The sequence below is a fragment of the Chelonoidis abingdonii genome, chromosome 16, assembly GCF_003597395.2.
Source record: "Chelonoidis abingdonii isolate Lonesome George chromosome 16, CheloAbing_2.0, whole genome shotgun sequence".
Taxonomy (NCBI): Eukaryota; Metazoa; Chordata; order Testudines; family Testudinidae; genus Chelonoidis; species Chelonoidis abingdonii.
Genome location: NC_133784.1, coordinates 13895099 through 13916350, shown reverse-complemented (window position 1 = coordinate 13916350; position 21252 = coordinate 13895099). Strand labels below are relative to the sequence as shown.

Here is a 21252-nt window from a genome sequence, read left to right as displayed (position 1 = left end):
AACATTGCATACAGGAGGTATCAGATACTTAACTGATACCACCCGTGGCTGTCCCTGCCTCTTCTTGTCTCCTTCATATTCCATATGGGAATACTCCTGGGGCTGATGGGACAGCTGCTGTTTCAGGACCTACAGTAATGCCTGACCTTGGGCACCAAAAGCTAGGACGTCAAACTCTGTTCACCCCTCCTGGATCTGAATGTAGCCCAGGGACCCACGCCTCCCCGCTGCTGAAACGTGGCAGAGATTGACCAGAAATAAATGGGACCCTACTTCAAGCCTTACCGATTCTGAATGCCACTTTGGTCTAGTTTTACTCCGAAAAAGATGGCCCCCACAATCAGGGCTAGGAGGATGGTCACTGCGATCTGGAGGTGCAAAGAAAAAGGAATTGTGCAAAGGGAAGAACAAGGAGAAGTCACTGGATAGAACACAGGTCATTAGAGCCATGTACAGGCCCCAAAATTCACATTTGTCTCTGACGTTTTGGGCCAAACAAACAAAGATACTGGGCCAAATTCTCACCAGTTACCCTCCAGACAAGCCTAAAAGCCTTGGCCACACTCCTCCGCAAAGAAACTGAATCACGTGCTGCAAAGTAACAACCCATCATCAATAACCCTAAACAGGGCAGAGAATTAACAGCACACTCAAAATTCAAGGCACTGTCTACATCCCCAGTGGGATGGAGAACGGACCATTTCCCAGACGGCTGTCACTGTACTTGCACAAAACTAAGGCTGGGACCTTAAATGGCGCCTAAGTGGGTTGGGTGCCCATTGTCTATGAAGGGTGCCTAGTTTCCTTAGGGGCTTGGAAAATTCCAGCCTTATTTTGACAGATGCTTTATGAATATCAATAGACATAATGGGATTTGGAGTCCTCTGCCTCTACGTCACTGATTGGACTCCAGTCCTGTCAGCAGGGAGCAAAAGTAATTCAATGGCGCATATGAAATTCCATTTCTTAATGGACCCGTGGCCTATGGGGTCACAGGAATATTCTGAGAAGAACTCAGTCCGCTGTGTCTCTGTGCTGGATCCTGCTTGCTGCTCATTTGTTTAGGGTTAGATCACGCTTTTAGTCACAGCCCCTGTTGTTCAGGGCTGTGTGATCTGTATGGAGCAAAGACATTGTGCTTTGGAGACACCCCAATGAGTCCCAGTTCCTTTCCTGCTTCTGCCGTGCTCCAGAGGCACTGTAATTGACTGCTGGCATTTACCAAGCATTCAGCTCAGCCAGCCAGCCCAAGGGTCTGCTGCGATGTCTACTAAAGACCTGGAGTCAAGTATCAGAGGGGTAGCCGTGTTAGTCTGGATCTGTAAAAGCAGCAGAGAATCCTGTGGCACTTTATAGACTAACAGACGTTTTGAGAGCGTGAGCTTCGTGGGTGATATACCCACTTTCGTCAGAATGGCAGGTAGTTGGAATTTCCAGGGGTAGGTGATATATGCTTAGAAAACAAGCTAGAGAAACGAGTTAGTTCAATCAGGGGATGGGGCCCTGTTCTAGCAGTAGAAGTGTAAAAACCAAGGGGAAAACTGGTGTCTGTAATTGGCAAGCCATTCACAGTTCTTGCTTATGTCCAGTGAGCTGATGGGTCAATTGGCAGATTAACTGAAGCTCAGCAGTTTTCTTCTTTGAAGTCTGGTCCTGAAGTTTTTTGCTGCAGGGACTGGCACTTACTAGGTCTGCTATAGTGTGGCCAGGGAGGTTGAAGTGCTCTCACTACAGGTTTGTTGTATATTGCGCATTCCTGATTATCATGATTTGTGTTTCCAATTTATACCTTTTCCGTAGTCGACTGTCCAGTTTGGCCAATGTACATAGCAGAGGGGCATTGCTGGCAGTATAGATGGCGTAATTAATTGTGGACTGGAACAGGTGAATGAAGCCAGTGAATGGTATTGGCTGATCTGGTTAGGTCCGTGATGGTGTCGCTGAGTGAGAAGATATGTGGGGACAGAGTTGGCATGAGGTTGTTAGCATGGATGGTTCTGCAGCTAGAGGTACTAATGGTACGGTTCAGTTGCTGGTGGATATCGTTTCAGAGTTGGCAGTTGGTCTGTGGGCGAGGACTGGTCTAGCCGACCCAAGGCACTGCAAATGTTTGGGATATTGTCCGGATGGGTTGCAGATCCTGAGGATGCGTTGGAAGGGGTTTTAGCGGGGACTGTGACTGTGATGGGCCAGTGGATCCTGTTGTCTCTTTCTTGTGTTTGTCTTGCAGTAGAAGGCTTGCTTGGTACACGCTGGCTTCTGTTGAATCGTTCCTAATTTCCTGTGCAGGTATCGTAGTTTGAGAACTGCTAATGGTGGAGATTTTGTAAGGTTGTGTGGTCTCTGTTGGGGTTAGAAGTCAGATCGAGGTTGTACCTCGCAGTGCATGGCTGTGAGACAAATGGATCGTGTGATTGCCCGGAGAATGGAGCTGAGAGCATGAAGGTAGAGCCATGAGTACGGTCGGCGATAGTTTTCGAATATAGGATGGTGTTAATGTTGACCATTCACTTATTATTGCATCTGTGGTTAATATCACCTGTGTTATTTAACATCCGTGGTTCCCATTCAACCTCATGAAGAAACTTGCACAATACAGACAGAATTTCATCTTTCCTTTCCAAATGCAAACGAGAAGAAAGGTGGACTTCATACCAAGGACTAAGGTAAAAATCCACGCTATTCTACATACTACACAGACCACAAGTATGAGAGATTATGCCAATCACTTATAAAGAAACTGACGACCACCTCTGACACTCATCTATAACCAGCAAACAGCAGAAAACATTCAAAAAAAAGAGCTCTCCAATCTGGAGGACATTCATTAAATAATCCAAACTTCATAAAACGACCTTACGTAAAAATAAGAAGGAGATCTACAGCACCACTTCACCTCTCTACCAAGGTGAAAAAGGACTTGGTAGCTGTTCTAAACTCCTAACCTGCCACATGGTGGACACAACCATAGTACCCTAACCCCCAGCAATATCGTCAATCTACTCAACTACACCACTCGCAGAAGAAAAGTCTGTCCTATCTCGGGGACTCTCTTGCCCTGCACGCCTCACAACATGAACAGTCATGTAGCGATCTGGAAGCCTACTTTCGCCGTGCTATGACTCAAGAGAATACTTCCAGACATGCACGGGCGCTACTGTACACTACAGTACTCGTCTCCCACCAACAGCACAACGTAGAAGAAGGCAACTGGACGCATCATCTGGAGGGCTTCCTGACACTGAGGTATGCGGAATAGACCAGGGTCGATCGCTATATTGATATCGAACTGATCCAGTCCTGACGTGCACAGCGTCAGAGAACCGTGACGTCGCGAGAGAAAACAGAGCACCGCTTCTAGCACTCTATAACCTAAGGTTTCGATGCACGAACGCAAATGCCGTCCATCTACGCAGCTCAGACAGCCACCCGACTTATCATTAATAGTAGCGAGCTGATACAAGGAGGTGCTCGTTGTGCATGCATGAACAGGTGCTTGAGCTAAGCGCAACAGGTGAGCGCCAGACGCAATCTCTCCAATCACCAAAGATCTACAGGCCATATTCCCTCAGATCGCACGTGAGGAGGAATATACTCAAGGTAACTGCGACCGGTGCTACTCAGGTCCACAATACCCTAAGCGACTAACACACAGGTACAAGATCGTCACTATCCGCATACTAGCACAGGAAACCGGTTGATTCTCCATCTACTTATGCGCGTGGCAAGATCCACCAACGAACCAGTGACCTGGACGCCCATCATCTCTGGGCATTGGCACTTTCACTGAGGACTGTCTGGATATGTGGACTCTCACTCAGTTCTATGCCACCAGCACTCCCAGCTAGTCCTCCGTGACACAGCTGATTTTCCTGAGGAAACTACAAGTCATTGGTCACCTCCCAGAAAAACAGTCATCCTAGCCGCATGGATGTAGAGTCCTCTACACAAACATCCACACACAGATGGTACAAGCTGTCAGAAAGTATTTCCCTGATGATGCAACAGCACAACTTGGCTGCTGAGCTCTGTGCCTTTTACTCACACACAACATATTTTCAATTGATGACATATATACTCTCCAGTAGATCATTGGTGGGCACCGCTAATGGGCACCCGCATTGGCACCCACAATACGCCACATATTCTTTATATGGTGACCCTGGAACAACGCTTCCTCAGTCTTGTCCACTCATGGCCACTTCTCCATCTACGCACCATGTGATGACATCTATCATCATCTGGCCCATGGAAGAGACTCTAGAAAAATCTCCACCCACGATTTCAAACAACTTCCACCCCACCATCAAACATGACAGCCCTGGACTCAATCTAACACGGGAAGGTGCACTTCTAGACACCACGGGACTTGCAATAAGTGATCGGTCACATTAACACCACCCTATATCGAAAACCTCTGCCGTATGCCTACATTTATGCCTTCAGCTTCCACTCCCTGGCAACATATCGCACGGTATCCATTTCTATCAGCCAAGGCAACTGAAGGTACAAGCCAACGCATCTGCTCTACCCCTCAGACAGAGCCAACCCTACAAAAGATCTCCACCAAGGCATTCTCGAGAATGAGCAGTATACCCGCACGAGGAAATTAGGAAACAGATCAACAGAGACAATTCGTGTACCAGAACCTCTCTACTTGCAAGACAAACCCAAGAAAGAACCAACAGGACTCCAAACTGGCCATCACATACAAGCCCCCAGCTATAAGACCCTCCAATGCTCGTCAAGGCGATCTGCAACCATCTGGACCATGATCCACAACTTTCACAGGTCTTGGGTGGCAGACCAGTCTCGCCATTAGAGCAACCTGCCAACCTGAAACGTATTCTCACCAGCAACTGCACACCGTTACATAGAACTCAGCTCAGGGACGCATCCATCCAAACTCGATGCCAAACTCTCGCCCACTATTCTACACCAGCGACACCATGCACTGGACCTAACCAGAGTCAGCATTGACCATCACTGGGTTTATTCGACCGTGCACGTCCCCAATGTAATATAACGCCATCTAAATGCCAGCAATGCCCCTCTGCTATCGTACAGCCAAACTGGGACATACTTACCGGAAAAAGGATAACAGGAAACAAATCAGATATCAGGAAATGCAATATCAAAAACCTGCTTAGGAGAGCTACTATCAACCTCCCTTGGCCACTACTATTAGCAGACTTATAGGTGCCATCTGTCAGCAAGAAAACAACTTCAGGAACCAGAACTTCAAGAGAAACTGCTGATAGCTTCAGTCAATTCTGCATATTGACACCCATCAGCTCTGACTAAACAAAAGACTGTGAATGGCTGCCAATTACAGAACCAGATTTTCTCCCTTTGGTTTTCACCACCGCTCTACTGCTAGAACAGGGCCCATCCTCCCATGATGAACTAAGCTCGATTATCTGCTAGTGTTTTGCTAGCATATACATACCTTACCCCTGGGAAATTATCCACTATCCTGGTCTGGGACGAAGTGAGGTATTTCACCACGAAGCTCACGCTCCAAAACGTCTGTTAGTCTATAAAGTGCCACAGGATTCTCTGCTGCTTTTAAAGACCTGGAGTTTCACATAGGTCACCAGCCAGCCATCAGGCAGTCACGATTTCTTCCCCTGCTGACCAGAGCTGGATTCACCCCAGTAATCTAGCGGGGATGGCGATACCAGAACGAGGAGCCTGATATGACCACTGCAGAGTGAGACTGGAGTGGTCCTGCTCAGCAGCAATGTCTCACCTGTGCCACAGATGCCTGGGGGTTCCTGATGAGGTTTTTGATGGCACGTTTGGACACCCAGTAGAGCTGAGTGAAGAAGCCATTTGCATATGTGACCTCATTCACGCGCCTCGACTTCCCCTGCTTATTCTGCTGTCTGAGCTCCACTTTCTTCAGCTCTTCTCCTGTGTCCCGATACTGACTGGAGTTCAGGTACTGCTGGTGCAGAGTTTCTACCACATTCTTGTCCACATTCTGCTCTTCATCACCGATTACCCCTAGAGTAAAGGGCCCAAGGCAGGACTCAGCATGACTGGTCCAGTCCCCCATCTTAAACCCGGCACCGTTGGCTCAGTGAGATCTCACTAATGCAACCCCTGATCATGAGGAACCCATGAAATCTTTAGCTGACCAGGATTTGGGATCAACATGGGAGCTTCTCATTGGGTTTGCTCCAGGTTCCTTATTCATGGATCCCACTAAAGAGACTGCTGGCCAGCATTGCAGATCAGGGCCCAGGTCTTCAAAGGGATTTAGGTGCCTAACTCTCAATGTAATGAATCGGTAGGAGTTAGGATCCTAAATCCTTTTGAGGATCTGGGCCCAATTGACCGCACTCTAGCTAGTCCAGCTGCTTTAAAGGTGGCTGGCACCTCCTTCAATGGGTGGAGGAGCCCAAGTGTGCACCACCTACAGAGAGATTCTGTACAACTGGGTCTTTGTTGCGTGGCCATACAACAGACCTGTTGTAATACACCGTGCTGCACACTGCACATGCATACACAGCTACAGAAAAAGGCAGTGTTTGATCATAAATTGGTTTGTGTACATTGCTTCCTTGGAGGACAAGCACTGTTCTCTAGTGGTTACAGCACAGGACTAAGAGTCAGGACGTCTGGGTCCTGCTCCCAGCTCTCTGGCTGTCTCAGGGTTTTATACTGCTGCCCATCACCGTACTACCTGAGCGCCTACCACATAAAACCAGCAGCAGTTACCAATGAATTTTAGGGAGTCTGTGGCACAGCTCCCTTTTCAGGGTCAGAACTCTGCTTGGGCTTGAGTTTTAGTTTGTCTCTGCTACCAGTTACCTGGGTGACCAGGGCAAGTCACTTCATCTAACTCTGTGCTTCAATTTTTTCCCCCATTGTAAAAGCGAGTTGATAGCACAAAGTCACCTTTTCAAAGCATTTTGAGAGCCTGAAGACTCCTGCTGAAAGGTGCTATACGTGAGGGCAAAGTACAAGCAGGAATATACAATAAAATGCCCACTCACTAGGAGAAAACAACAAAACAAAAATCTACCCTCACTGCCTGCAACTTCCCCTGCAATCTGGCCAAGGTCTTCTGTCTCATTCACTGGCTCACCTCCTCCAGTCCCTCCGTTGTCCAGGCTTCTCTGATCACCTTTGCTTGCCGCCACGGCGGTGGAGTCACCATTTATCACGTCAAGGAAGAAGTCAGCCGGGTTGTTGAAGGGCTCACATTGATACCCTGTAACGATAGCAAGCAGAACACATTCATGTTTTAGACAAAACACTGCTTGGTAAGGACTGGTTATAAGAACACTCCACCCTCCCCCAGCCTCTTTCACACAAGCCTCTTGGGGTGCTTTGGAAGCACTGACTAACCATAGCACTGCTGCTGAGAGGGCGGGTTACCTCTTGTTTTTCAGGTGGGGAAACTGAGGCATCCCCATTGGTTAAGTTCACAATTTTGTCAAGTCTGCATTGGTTTCGGGTGCTTAACTAGAGACACTTGCAGCTCCCTCTGCCTTGAACTGAACTGCGGGTGCTTGGCCTTTCTGAAAACCAAGCTCAGGGTGTCTCCTTTTGGGCACCCTACGCTTTTCAGGGCTCGACTGTCATGGTGTCTACTCACCCATGGGGCAATAAGGTCCCTCCATGTCGCCTCTGCTCTACTGGGGACTCTGGCCACAGGTGGGTTAAGCAGGGCTGCTTAGCCAGCAGTGCCTGCGGCAAGTGACTGGGTGGGTGAGGAAGGGACTGAGGAGACACAGTATTACTGATCCTCCATCCCCTGCCACTCACTGACCAGAGGGGAGTAAGCTGTGCACCTACACAATGAAGTACCCTCCTGAACAAGGCGGGAAGAAGAGCGACAGGGCAGAATGTAAGAGCACAGCACAGTGGCAGAGGCAGAGAAAGGAATAGAACCCAGGAGTCCACACCACATTCTCCATTATCCACAGAAGCAGAGTTTTCACTGTGTAGTCATTACCCTGCTAACACAGGTGTAGGTGTAACACTGACAGACCTCGGTCGTTGGCAGGTGGGAATTGAACCTGGGACCTCTGGAGCTAAATGCATGGCCTCTACTGCATGAGCTAAAAGCCACAATGCCCTTAGCTAAGGCTGTAGAGCAGACTCATTAATCTCTCTCTCCAAGTGGTCTCGGTGCCACTAGAGGGGACAGAGCACCACACCCAGGAGGTGTGTGGGTTACATAAGCACCAACCACAGCGCTTTTCACCCTTTGTAAGAAATACCGTCTTGCACATGATCTTCCCTGCTAGTCTCCCCACCTTCTCAGCAACCTTCAGACCTGCGGGCCCTGCACCCAGATCCCCAGTGGTCCACAGACCTCAGCAGTGACCCATTGAGATAATCCTGCCTGGGATGCACATAGCCACTTAACTGTCGTGAACGTGTCATTTGTTTTACTGAGCTTCTAAGTGACTGGGAACCTGCTGTTGACCATCACTTTGCGAGGCAGAGTGGATACAATGAGCCCTGAAGGGGGTACATACACTGAGCTCCCATGGAGACCTTACTTTTGTTCTTTTTTGCTTTTCTTAATCTACATAAAACTCATTCAGACTGGAAACATGAGGCTGCTTTTCGTGTCTGGAAAATGCAGCAATGGACTAAACGTAGCTGGAGCTGATCCATCATTATTAAGAATCAGGCACTAAGCAATTAAAATAATTTGTTACCTTATCTCTTGCCGTGTTTTGCGACGTAAGCGCTAAATATAATAGGGATTGGCGTTATTGCATTTGCACTGCAGACTTACCGATAGAATTAAAATATGTCAGGGCTTGTTTAGCCAGACCATGATACAGCACCTTTCCCAAAGCCAACAACGTCAGGCTGTCGAAGAGCTTGAAGATGGAATAGCGGGGCTGGTGGATAGAGAAAATGATGGTCCGACCTCTCCTCGAAAGCCTAGGATAGGAGCAAAGAGTCCAAACCTCAGCTGCGCCCATCGTTTGCCAGAAGCTGGGAATGGGCGACAGGGGATGGATCACTTGATGATAACTTGTTCTGTTCATTCCTTCTGAAGCAACCTGGTATTGGCCACTATTGGACGACAGAATACTAGGCTAGATGGACCTTTGGTCTGACCCAGTATGGCTGTTCTTATATGCATATTTCAGAAGACAAGGCAAGAGGGTCTGGTCATTCAAGGATATTTTTCTGAGCTACTGTTTTAGCCTAGTCTACCCAGACCACTATTACCTAGTTTTCCTTTGAACTATGTTTGCTGGAAGCCCTTTCACTTGGCGTACGTCTTCACTACTGGCTGGATTGGTGGGCAGCGATTGATCCCCAAGCGATCTCCCGTCGACTCCTGTACTCCAGCGCCACAAGAGGCACAGGCAGAGTTGATGGAGGAGTGGCAGCAGTCGACTCACCGCAGTGAAGACACCACGGTAAGTCGATCTAAGTACGTCGACTTCAGCTACGTTATTCACGTAACTTAGATCGATTCTCCCCACCCCACCCCCCCAGGGTAGACCAGGCCTAAGTGAATGTAGTGTTGAAGAAAGTGCCCAGCTGACAGCCCTGAAGGCTTCTGCCCCCAGAACAGATATAGCATGGGCAGCAGCTGGGAAAGCTTTCCCTACAATGCCCAGCCAACAAGATGCAAGCCTGAGAGGGAGGGAGCCATCTCTGGTGGAACGAGAGATTCAGCAGCCTTTCTGGAGTGGTTGTTATGGACAATTTGGCCCTATCTACACCCAGCAGTCAGTCCAACTCCAGCTTCAGTTACGAGAGATCAAAGGAAACCTGTTATCAGCCATGATCCATTTTCCTAATGTGGGGAGGAGGTCTGGGCAAAACATTTAGTACAAAACTTTTTTCGGCTCAAAACTGCAGATTTGGCGACACCAAAACATTTCATGTCCATTTCACTAGACTGTTTTGGTCCATAAGACCTAATATATATATATATTTTAACTGGAATTCTTTGACATTTGTGAAACAAAATGTTTCGATTTTTTGGTTTAAAGAGATTTCTTTTGTTTCAAAATTTCCTTTCATTTTATTAAAACACAAACTGATCAAAACTGAAATTAAACTTTCTGATTTTGTCAAGACAAAGTGGCTCATTCAACCCAAGAGGATTTGGAATTTTTTGAGTTGTCCATTTGCTGAAAATTTTTGAAAAAAAGTTTCATTTTTGGTTCAACTCCAAAATTTTTTTTATTGTTAGTTCTTGGAGTTGCCAGCAAAACTGAAAAATCCACCATCAGCCAGCTCTAGTTGCTGCGAGTGACAGCCAAAAAGTGACTAGACCATGAGGACTGAACTCTCAAATCCTCCCCGCTCCAGAGGTGATCTCTCTGGGACAGAGCTGGGGTGCATTGGTTGCAGTGGGAAGCTGGCAGCAGGACTGTCCATACTGTGGTTGTTCTTCAGGGCTCTGAGCTGAAGCCCAGCGAAGTCAATGGGCTTTGGATCATGCCCCGAGAAAGAGACTGCCAGGCCAGCCTCTTTCACCAGCACTAAGACCAGTAAGCCGTTGGTTTAGATGAGCACAGAAGCATTGCTGTTAGATAATAAACGCCTGCAGTTCCTACCTCTTCAGGAGGATGAGCACTGCGTTGGCTGTGCTGGAATCCAGGCCAGTGGTGGGTTCGTCCAGGAATAGGACTGGGGGCTCTGTGATGAGCTCCATGCCAATGTTGGTTCTTTTCCGCTCTCCACCTGATACCCCTCGGATTAGTTCTGTTCCTACCTACAGCAAAGATTTGTGTGTTTGGTACCTGGCTTCACTGTGGGGTGCCAGGCTTGCCCTGGCAAACAGTCCCATTAACACCCAGGGGCCGAGCCGTGTCTGCAAGCGCTAGGCAGAGCCGTGCTTGCTGGATCCTGCCCTAAGGGGACACTACAGGGGCAGCGTGGAGATCAAGCACAAGAGCAAATATTTCAAATACAAATTGTGCTGCTGGCTAAAGGCAGCCTTACGGGGCAAGGATGAATTCACCCCATAGCCTTTTCCACTGTGTGGGTGAGTGCTCAGCTACCACAACAATGGGCATGGCATAAGGGCCTGAGTAGACCAGAGGGGACAATGACGACACTTCAGCTGAGGTTGCCACCTTGGGCCCTTCTTGACCCCTCATTAATTTTAGCATTGTGACCTTGACTTCCTCACATCGTACCACAAAGCCAGGAAGTGGCTGGCAAAGAAGAAGAGCCCTGTGATCTGGGGGGCTGTAGGCAGAGTTCTTCCCCTGTTCCTACATAGCAAATGCACACTGGACGTGGTCCAAGCTGCACCACTTCCTGGACCTCAACAAAACCTAAAACTGCCTTCAAGGCTCAGCTCAACGGTCTTCCTTGCAGGATCCCTCCTACTCTAATTTTCTTTGCCTCAGAGAGGCACACAAACTTTCCTACCTCAGCGTGGAGCTAATGAGATGCAGCTGAACCAACACCAGAGTGATTCAGCAAAAGTAACTCTACATTTCTTTGCTGGGTGTCACCCCTGAGTGCAGGGTAGCTCAGTGGAAAAGCCCTGCATTCCTAGCATAGTACAGTTCCCATCCCCACTATATGGGTGAGAAGTTAGGATTCTGAAGCAGGTTCTCCCCCTGACCCCTCACAGGTACTCACCTTAGAATCAGCTACTTTGCTGAGCCCCAGCTCAGTGATTATCTGGCTGACCCGCTCTTCCTTTTCTTTAAAGCTGATGGAGCTGGGGAGGCGCAGGGCTGCAGAGAAGAGTAGATTCTCCCTTACCGTCAGTGTGCCCATAACCACATCATCCTGAAAACAATGCAAATTCACTGCTGAAAAGCCAAGGATGTTTCAGCTCAGTCCTAGGCACCTTGTTATTTGCCTTTCCGTAGCAGCAAGCGACCCCAGCTAGGATCAAGGCCCATTGTGCCAGGAGCTGTACATACATACAGTGAGGGTCAGCCCCTGCCCCAGACAGCTTGCAATCAAAATAGACAAGGCACACAAAGGGCTACAGAGACGGAGAAGTGACTTGCCAAGGTCACACAGCAGGTCAGGAAACAGAACCCAGGTCTCTTGTCCCCTAGCCCAATGCCCTAGCCACTAGACAACACTGCTTCCCACAAAGGCTGCGGTAGTGCTGGAAATGCAGGCTATGGAGCTTTGGACTGGGAGGTAATTTGTCATGTAAGTGACTGTGGGACTGACTCCCAGAAGTGCTGAGCACTGAGAACTCCAGCTGAAGTTGCAAGTGCTCAGCATCCATAGGTTGAATAGCAGCCAAGGCCCTCACTATGAGATGGAGCCAGCTACACACTTTTAACACCTATTGGCTCCAGCGGCAAGTCAGAACAGGAGCAGAGAATTCTCACCCATGCCCAGCTGATACTCAACCCCACAAAGCACCAAAAACTGTGGGTGGAATCCTGGCCCCGATGATATAAATGGGGGGTTTTCTGCTGACTTCAGTGGGACCAGGATTTCACCCTGTGCTTCCATCTGACATGCTTGTGTAACACCTGGTCAGGAACAGGGCCAGCTCTGGGTTTTTTGCCGCTCCAAGCAAAAAAATTTTTGGCTGCCCCCTACCCCAGCCCTGGGCTCCCCCCTACACTCACCTGCTGCCCCAACCCTGGGCTCCCCTGCTGCCCCAGTGCTGGTCTCCCTCCTTTCCCCCTCTACCAGTGCCCTCCCCCCACCCACACTCCCCTGCCGCCCCAGCCCTGGTTCACTGGTAAATTGCTCCCAGGGCAGGTCATTCAGCAGGAATTTTGGATGTGCACAGAACACAGACAGGATTGGTTCCCATATGGTTACAGAACTGCAGTAAAGTGGAACAATTTTCAGCTTGTGTGATTGGAGGATATCTGGATGCATATTATAATACTGTCCTCCATAAATGAGGAAAAGTTGAGGTGCCTTTATTATTCTTTTGTTTCACTCTTTCTTTCTATGGGGAATTTATCAATGCAATATCACTGTCTCCTTTTAAACAAATAAAACTTAAAAAAAAAAAAGGAGGGGGGGCAATAGCTGTTGAAAATAGCAATTCCAGTCCTAATAACCACTGAGAAGCATTTCTTGCTCAATTTTATCCTAGTTTTTCTACAGCAGGTTACAGTGGATCAGTATATTTGATTTGGGAGAAATGAAGTAACAGCTGCCCAAACTGAGCTTGAGCACTCCTGAATTTTGAGGGTGTTCAAATCTGGAAGGCAGGTGCTAGATTCCCTTCTGAATATTAGCTAATCTGGAAAGGAAAAGTCAATTTCTGCTTCCATGGCTCAGAAGTGGAAATCCTCCTAAGTGCCTGGTACTGTATCTAAAGCTGCCCAGTCCAGAGCAGAGCCTCCCTCCCTTAATACTTTTCATTTTAAATTCTAGTGGGATCCACGTACCTCCCTTGCTAGGCTTCAGATAGAGAGGGGCACTGTCCATTTAGTCCCCAATTCCTTCTTTGGGGCTGCAAGGTGAGTCACACCAGTATCCCTAAGCCAGTCTGGGGAAGTCTTCTGAAGGGGATATATCTGGGCAAAGCCTTTCTACTCCTTGGGCACACTTGTTCCTATTCACGGTGCCACCTCCTTTCCACTCACAGCAAGCTGCAGCATTGCTCAGCTACCTCACTCCCTACCCCTCCCTTTCCTGTTGATAGGTGCCAAGGATCGCTGGGAAATGTAGTTCTTTCCCTGCTCCAGGGCTGGCTCTATAGGCAGGGAGCTAGGCAAGGAACTACAGCTCCCAGGGTCCTGTGGGTTCTCAGCTCCCATGCTGGATTCCCAGCTGCTCCATGGCTCTGCTTCTGCAGGGTTGTGAGAAGGGAGGACATGAGTTTAAAAAAAAAAAAAAAAAAAAAAAAAAAGATGGCCAGAATGCCACCCCCTGGAAATGTGCCACCCCAAGCACCTGCTTGTTTTGCTGGTGCCTAGAGCCGACCCTGGTCAGGAAGCACCACTCCCAGTGCTCTCAAAATGCAACTGTTCAATACAGTCCCAGGCACTTTGATCTGATTAAACCTGTCAAATTTGCAAATATCTGTGCAGCTTCATAGCATCGAAATTACTATTTAAGGTTTGCAAGCCAGACCTTCAGCTGATGGAAATCAGCAAAGTTCCATAGACAAAGCTTAGGTACATCAGCCACAGTGCTGACTCTGTGGATAATTAATATGGTTCCAAGGCAAGAAAGGAGCAGATTTCTTTTTGCTGCTGCGGCCCTTCATCCATCTACAAAGCAGAAAAAAGGGGGAGGGGCACAGCCCAGTATTTTCCTCCCCATGCAGGTAATTTTGCATTTTGCTTTGGTTGCTTTATAGATAGCTTATGGGTTGGAAACTGGAAAGCAAGGATTCCTAAACTGGGAATTCTTACAGGAAAAATCAAAATCCTTCACACTTTCTAAGAGCTATGGGGGAATTATTGGATCCTGGGACTTGATCTCAGCTGGAGGACTGAAATTCAACCTCTGCTTTCAGTCAGAAGCCCTGATGGTTCCCTGAGTCACCTGCTGCCTTAGTTGCCAAGTTAGTCAAGTGTGTTCTCTTTGCCTCTCCCAGCTACCTGAATTCTAGGCTGCCATAACTACTCTAGAATGAGCTAAGTCCACTATTTCCATCTCTTTCCAGGATTCAGCTGGCACTGCCTGCCTGTAACGTAGTAGGAGTGAGGCTGACCAGAGCCTGAAGATAAGATCATTAGAGCTCTCCTTGCTACCCAGTCTTATTAGATGTTTTACTGTATCTAGTCCTTGCTGACAACTACCCACCTGCATCTGAAGGGCCCTGCTTGAGATGTCTCTGCCTGTGGGCCATCACCCTGGTTAAAGAACCATGTTATCATGTAGCAGTCTGGATACCACTTTTCCATTCTCATGCAACTCTCTTTACAAAGACTTCACACCATGGCAGCTCTTGATCACCAATATCTCTGCTCCTCAGCCACTCAGCTTCTCCCAGCCAAGAGGCAGACAGAACAGAAATAGACACTGACCTGCACGACATATCCTGAGATACACTTGAAATTTGGAGGTTGCGGGAAGCCATCTACGAGCACTTGCCCAGACAGGCCAGCAGGGTCCTTTCTAGCAGCCAGCACATCTAGGAGACTAAAGACAAGCAACATTCCTTAGATTTTGCCATATCTACTATTATTTTCATTGGGTAACTGCCATGATTAGGGATAATTACTAGGGCTTTTGCATTTCTGTTGGGCCTGCACTGTAATTTGCTCAGAGCATGCTGCAAACTGACCGATCTCAACTACAAGCAGTGCAAGAGGCACTAGGTTCAGGCCTCATCTGCACTGGGATTTTAGGTGCAAACTCTTACTGTAGGTGCAATTCACAGGTGCACATCATGTTGCACTCATGCAAATAGTGTCTACAGCTAGGGGTTTGTCCTGGCGCAGCCACACCACTGATAGAGCTGGTTGGTAGTTTACAGCCAAAACGTTTTTCTGGTGAAAAATGCAAAGATTTGATGACACTAAAATTTTTCAGGAATTCCTGTTGATTTCACTGCACTGTGTGGAAAAAACCACAAAGCACAAAAATATTCTGAAAGTCTAACCATTTCATTTCAACATTTTCAGAGTGAAATGGTTCAATTTTTTTATTCAAAATAACTTGTCCTTTTGAACTTTTCCTCTTTTATTTTTTTAAAAATTGAAAACAATAAAAAACACTCAAAATGAGAAAAAAAAATGTAGATGTGGGTCAAACATGATGTTCTGTTAGCCCTGAAACTAATATTTTTTGACTTTCTGATTCATCAAAAATGTCAAACATCATTTTCTGTGCAGACAAAACCAATATTTTTTTCAATTTTTTGGAATCGCAAGTCAACTGAGAATTCTGTTATCCACTCCACTCTAAACAGTGGCTCTAATCCCAGTGGAGACAAGGAATGAGTCTTCCTGCTAATACGCAAACTCAAGCCAATTTTTTATAACAACGAAGTGTGCTGTCTAAGGGTCCAATCCATTGAAACCAGGAGCATATCTATCTATCTGTCTATCCACACATACTTAAAAAAGGTGAATAAAACACATTACCAAAGTGAACTTTTAGGTTTGGTCTGCACTTAGAATTTATATTGATACAGGTATGTCAGTGAATAGCAACAAAACCACCAGAGTAGATGCAGATGTATAGAGAAAAGTACTTCTGTCAATGTATCTAACAATGTTCTTACATTGGAGGAAAACTCATTCTGTTGATGTTTGCTGTATCTATGCTGACATGCCTATGCCAACATAAGCTCTGTAATGTAGACACAGCCTTAAGCAGATGGGATTTTGTCCTACTCAGGGTGGATAAAAATTGATGCTTTTTTGGAAAAAAATTAGGTATCAAATAATGTTATTTATATCTGATTTTTTTTGGTTTTATTTAAATTGTAATAAGTGTTTTTAAATATAAACCTGTTTCAATGAAATCTGAATTTAATGCAAAATATGTTAAGGCCTAAACGGCTTAAAATCTCATAAAGCATTTAAATAATACATCAATATGCTGTTTTGTGTGTTTAATTAAATTCCAGTTGCAGCTTGACACAAATCATAAGCAAAATGTTAATTATCTTACAAATAAGCAAGATATCATTCACCTTTTTCTAACATACTAAAATATACAATTAATAAGAATCTGAAAATATTCTGCTATATAATTGCTTAAATAAATGTATATAGTTGTAGTGTACCCTTGTAGGCAGCGAAAAGATGCACCAAATCTAGTGTAAAAGCTCTCTTTAGTTGTAAATCAACATAATTTAATGGCTATATCAGCGAATGAGAAGGCACCTTTCTTTAGAAAATAACTGAAGTACAAATAGAAAGGTTGATGAAAATTGCTGATTTAAATCGAGGTTTGCCATGTGGTGATTTAACTCATTATTTCAATCACTGATTTAACTCATTATTTCAATCACTGATTTAACTCACTTCACCCTGCTGGGGGGACTTCAGCAATGGCCTGTAAGAGACCATCTCACCCCCACTCTGATCTTCCTGGGTGATGACCCCACTCTAGGCCTTGCATTGCAATGATCTTCAATGAGCTACTTGGCCCATCACTGTCACTCTTAAACTGGCCACTGGGGTGGTGAGAGTGTGGCAATGCAAGATGCTCTCCTCTCTTCCTCCCACACAAGAGCAACTCAACAGATTCAACTTTTAAATGGAAGTAGCCTACTTTGTACTTCTCTAGCATCTTTCACCCAGGGATCTCCAATCACTTTAGAAACATTGCTGCAGCCCCTCCACATCCCTGTGAGACTGGAAAGTATTATGATTCCCTATGCTATAGATGGGGAGAACAAGGGAAATCATTTGCTCAAGGTTATGGTGCAAATCAGTGACAGAGCCATGAACAGAACTCTGGGATCTGACTCTGCTCCCTCCCAGAGCTGGGAATGGAGCCCCAGAGTCCTGCCTCTTCTCTAAGGACTAGGCCATGGGTTCGCAACCTGCAGGTCGTATCCTGACGGAAGATAGAGAGTCACAACCACCCTGATAAACAGGAGAGGCTAGATGGGAGTGGGGTCCAGACTGGTTGCAGTATGGAAATGATTGAGAACCCCTGCATGAAACGACACTCTCAGCTGAAGCCCATGCAATGTGTATACACCAGCCATGAATAAATTTGGGCTGGAAATTAGCAGAAGATTTCTAACTATCGGAGGGGTGAGGTTCTGGAACAGCCTTCGAACTGGAGTAGCAGGGGCAAACAACATAATTAGTTTTAAGATAGAGCTTGGTAAATTTGTGGCGGGGATGATATGACGTGGCTGCCTGTGACAGCAGGGGACTTGACCCAGCAGATCCCTTCCAGACCTATGTTCTTAAATCACCAAGGTGCCTTTCCAAGGCCTTAGATTTTTCCAGCTAGTCTCCTCCAGCTAGGGTGACCAGATCACCTACGTCAAATATCGAGATGCAGGGGGGCGGGGTGGGGCGGGGGCAGAGGGGAAAAAAATGGCGGCAGAGCAAAAAAAATCCCCCACCCCCAATTCCTCCTCCCTCCGCAAGCGCTGGAGGGAGGCCTGGGAGACTCAGGGGAGCGCGGGGCTGGAGTGAGTGAGAGTCCGACCTGGTCCCGAGCAGGCAGGACTCGGGCACGGTACCTGGAGGGAGAGTAGGGGGTGGCCTGCAGGGCCAGGCGATGGCTGTTCTCCCCACCTGGGCAGCAGGACTCGAGAGCAGCTGCTGCTACAGTTCTCACTGCCATAGGGGAGGAAGCGGCTGCTGGCCAAGCTCGGGGGCTGCGGCTCTGGCGCCCACAAAGCCCTCGAGCCCGGGCTTGCCGCGGGGACCTAGCGTGCATGCTGCGCATGCCCAGCGCCTGGCCAGTTGCATCAGGGCTGGCTGCCCAGCTGGTGCAATCCTGCAGGCGGCCCCGGAGTGGGGGAAGCAGGCCCAAGCCCCCCCATCCTGCTCGGGTCCCGCAGGGGAACAAATGGGGCTGGGCTGCCGATGCCTCTGCTGCGGGATTGCACCAGCTGGGCAGCCAGCCCAGACGCGACTGGCCAGGGGCTGGGCACAGCGTGCGTGCTGCTGGGTCCCTGCAGCAGGCCCGGGATCGGGCCCAGGCGCCAAAGCCGCAGCTGCCGAACACCACATGCTTGGCCACTTTCTCCCCTCACGGCAGTGGGAGCTGCAGCAGCAGCTGCTCCCGAGTCCCGCTGCCCACATGGGGAGAACAGCCGCCACCTGGCCCTGTGGGCTGCCCTCCTACTCTCCCTCCAGGTACTGCGCCTGAGTTCTGCCTGCTCGGGGCCAGGCCGGACTCGCACTCACCCCGACCCCGCGCTCCCCTGCATCTTTTGGGCATGACGTGCTTGGCAAGAGGCGGGGATTTGGGGAGGGACCCAATGGGGGAGGGACGGGGCGGAGTTGGGGTGGGGGAGGGCGCGAGTCCTTCCAGGCTCCGGAGCCTTTGCTTGTTTGTCCAGTGTCCCAACCTAACATTGGTCGGGACGCGGGACAAACAAGCAAATATCGGGACAGTCCCGATAAAATCGGGATGTTTGGTCACCCTACCTCTAGCCTCCAGGGAGTTCAGTTTCCACCTAGGACTGTTCATTCTCCATTGGAGGAAACCAAAGAAAGACTCACGAGGATTTGCCGCTCCCTGTTGGTCCCAGGATAGCATTCAAACCCGGCTTCATAATGCCACTGGAAGAGAAGGGAAAAGATTACTTCTGAATGAGGATCTGCCGCCATGGCGCTCCTGGAAGAACTGGGGCCTGACTTTGGACCAAACACATTCCATGGGGTGGGAAGTTTTAGAAAAATTAAATAGTGAAATAAATAGTGAAACATCCTCCCTCACACCAATTTGAAAGCAGTAACCATGTTCCCTTCTTTGTCCTTAGCCCCCAGTGTCTTAAAGGAGGCTTCTTCTGGAGATGATGCCTCTCCCTTCTAGCAGATTTCACTCCTTTCCTTTCTACAAAAGAGTTTTTGGGATGCAGGAACTTACCACACACTTTGGAGAACCTTCTTCTCCACCGTTGTCCGTTTGCAGAGGGGCCCATGGGACTGTTTGATGGTGTACTGGATGTTGTGGAAGCTCACAACTGAGCCCCGAGGGCGCTGAAGGGATTCTCGTGTAGGGATAGAACGCAGAAAATTGTCTGCTCCCTCTTCCTCCCTGATGGATAGGATGCTGTGGCTGGCTGTGTCTGACTTCATGTCTTTGTTGCAGAGGCTGACCTTCACTGGAGGGAGGTCACCAAGGTACGCTATATCTCCCATCTGTTGGAATTGACTGGGTGGGAAATATTAGAAAAAGGGCAGAAAATAAAAGTTTTTTGTAAGACGAAAAACGATTTTGAATCTTTTTTTAAAAAAATTCCACCCCAGCTCTGAAGCTCATATCCAGGTTTCACTATCATCCGAACAACACACATGGCAAGTTTGAAGGACCAGACCTGTATGTGTTTAGATTAGCAAGAGGAGTGTCTGAGTGAGGTGGAAAGCCACAGCCACAGGGAGGGATTTGGGATGAGTGTGACAGCTGCCATCTTGGCCTACAATAGGGGACTGAACCAGCTAAAACCACACATTGCTACAGCTATAGCTAGAAAGCACTGTCGCTGGGCCTGTGACAATTCAGACCCTCATGGATTGGCATGGAGGTGATGTAGCACACACTCATCAGTGGGTTACAAATTAAACCACCATATACTTGTGAAATGTTGCACAGGGCAGATCAGTCCTGAGTTCACAGCCGTTTAGGTGGTTGAGCTCTTTGCAAGTTTCACCTTTCCTCTGAATTTCCTGGAACGTTAATGATTGTTTGATAACAAAAGATTATGACCCTTTTGTTACCAATAAGTTTTCTTGAGCTAGCTTCACCTTAATACACACAGGCTAAAACACTACAGTGACATAGCTACAGCGCTGCAGCTATACTGCTGTGATGCTTCGGGTATGGCTACACTTGAAATTTCAAAGCGCTAGTGTGAGTGTGGTTGGAGTGCCAGCACTGGGAGAGAGTTCTCCCAGCGCTGCACGTAAACCACATCCTCTACGGGTGTAGCGTGCAGCGCTGGGAGCCGTGCTCCCAGCGCTGCCGCACTGATTAGACTGAGGCTTTACAGTGCTAGATCTTGCAGTGCTCAGGGGGGTGTTTTTTCACACCCCTGAGCGCGAAAGTTGCAGTGCTGTAAAGTGCCAGTGTAGCCATACCCTTCACTGTAGACTGGAGGGATTCTCCTGTCTCTGCACTAAACCACCTCCCCGAGAGGTGATAGCAAGGCTGATGAAAAATTTACTAGTGTCTACATGGAGTTTAAGGTCAGCTTAGTTACATCGCACAGGAATGTGGATTTTTCACACCCTCAAGCAAAGTAGCTGGAGTGATCTAATTTTCTAGTATAGACCAGCACAATTGCAACAAAGACATGATTTTAAACTGATTTAGTGCAACTCTGTGTGTGGACACTTCAATTGATTTAAACCAGGCTTAGATCAGTTACAAGAGCAAGCTAACCAGTTTTAAACTGATATAAGGTGTCCACACAGGACATGTACATGTGTGTGTACACAGTCCAAAGTGTTTACTCCAGGGTACATTTTTTAGGTTTGGCATTCTGACATGGGCTAGTGAATGGTGAAGGGCTGGGAATGGGGGAGGGGGGACCTCTGAGGCCACGTCTACACTACGGGATAATATCGAATTAGCTAAAATCGGTTTTATAAAACTGATATTATAAATTCAATTTCATGCGGCCACACTAGACACAGTAATTCGGCGTTGTGCGTCCATGGTCCGAGGCTAACGTCGATTTCTGAAGCGTTGCATTGTGGGTAG

At 47.8% G+C, this 21252-nt stretch overlaps 1 protein-coding gene across 1 annotated transcript in view; it reads right to left on the bottom strand.

Annotated features, from left to right (window-relative positions):
* LOC116823584 (broad substrate specificity ATP-binding cassette transporter ABCG2-like) overlaps positions 1-21252 on the bottom strand; it is a 32723-nt gene that overhangs the window by 8880 nt on the left and 2591 nt on the right. Inside the window, exons 2-10 of the mRNA XM_032778196.2 lie at positions 19417-19704; positions 19050-19109; positions 14928-15042; positions 11596-11748; positions 10557-10714; positions 8765-8916; positions 7097-7222; positions 5753-6009; positions 286-368 (exon numbers count right to left, since the gene is read on the bottom strand). Coding sequence (XP_032634087.1) covers positions 286-368; positions 5753-6009; positions 7097-7222; positions 8765-8916; positions 10557-10714; positions 11596-11748; positions 14928-15042; positions 19050-19109; positions 19417-19691 — 1379 coding nt within the window. The 5' untranslated portion in view covers positions 19692-19704. The remainder of the gene's footprint in view (positions 1-285; positions 369-5752; positions 6010-7096; positions 7223-8764; positions 8917-10556; positions 10715-11595; positions 11749-14927; positions 15043-19049; positions 19110-19416; positions 19705-21252) is intronic.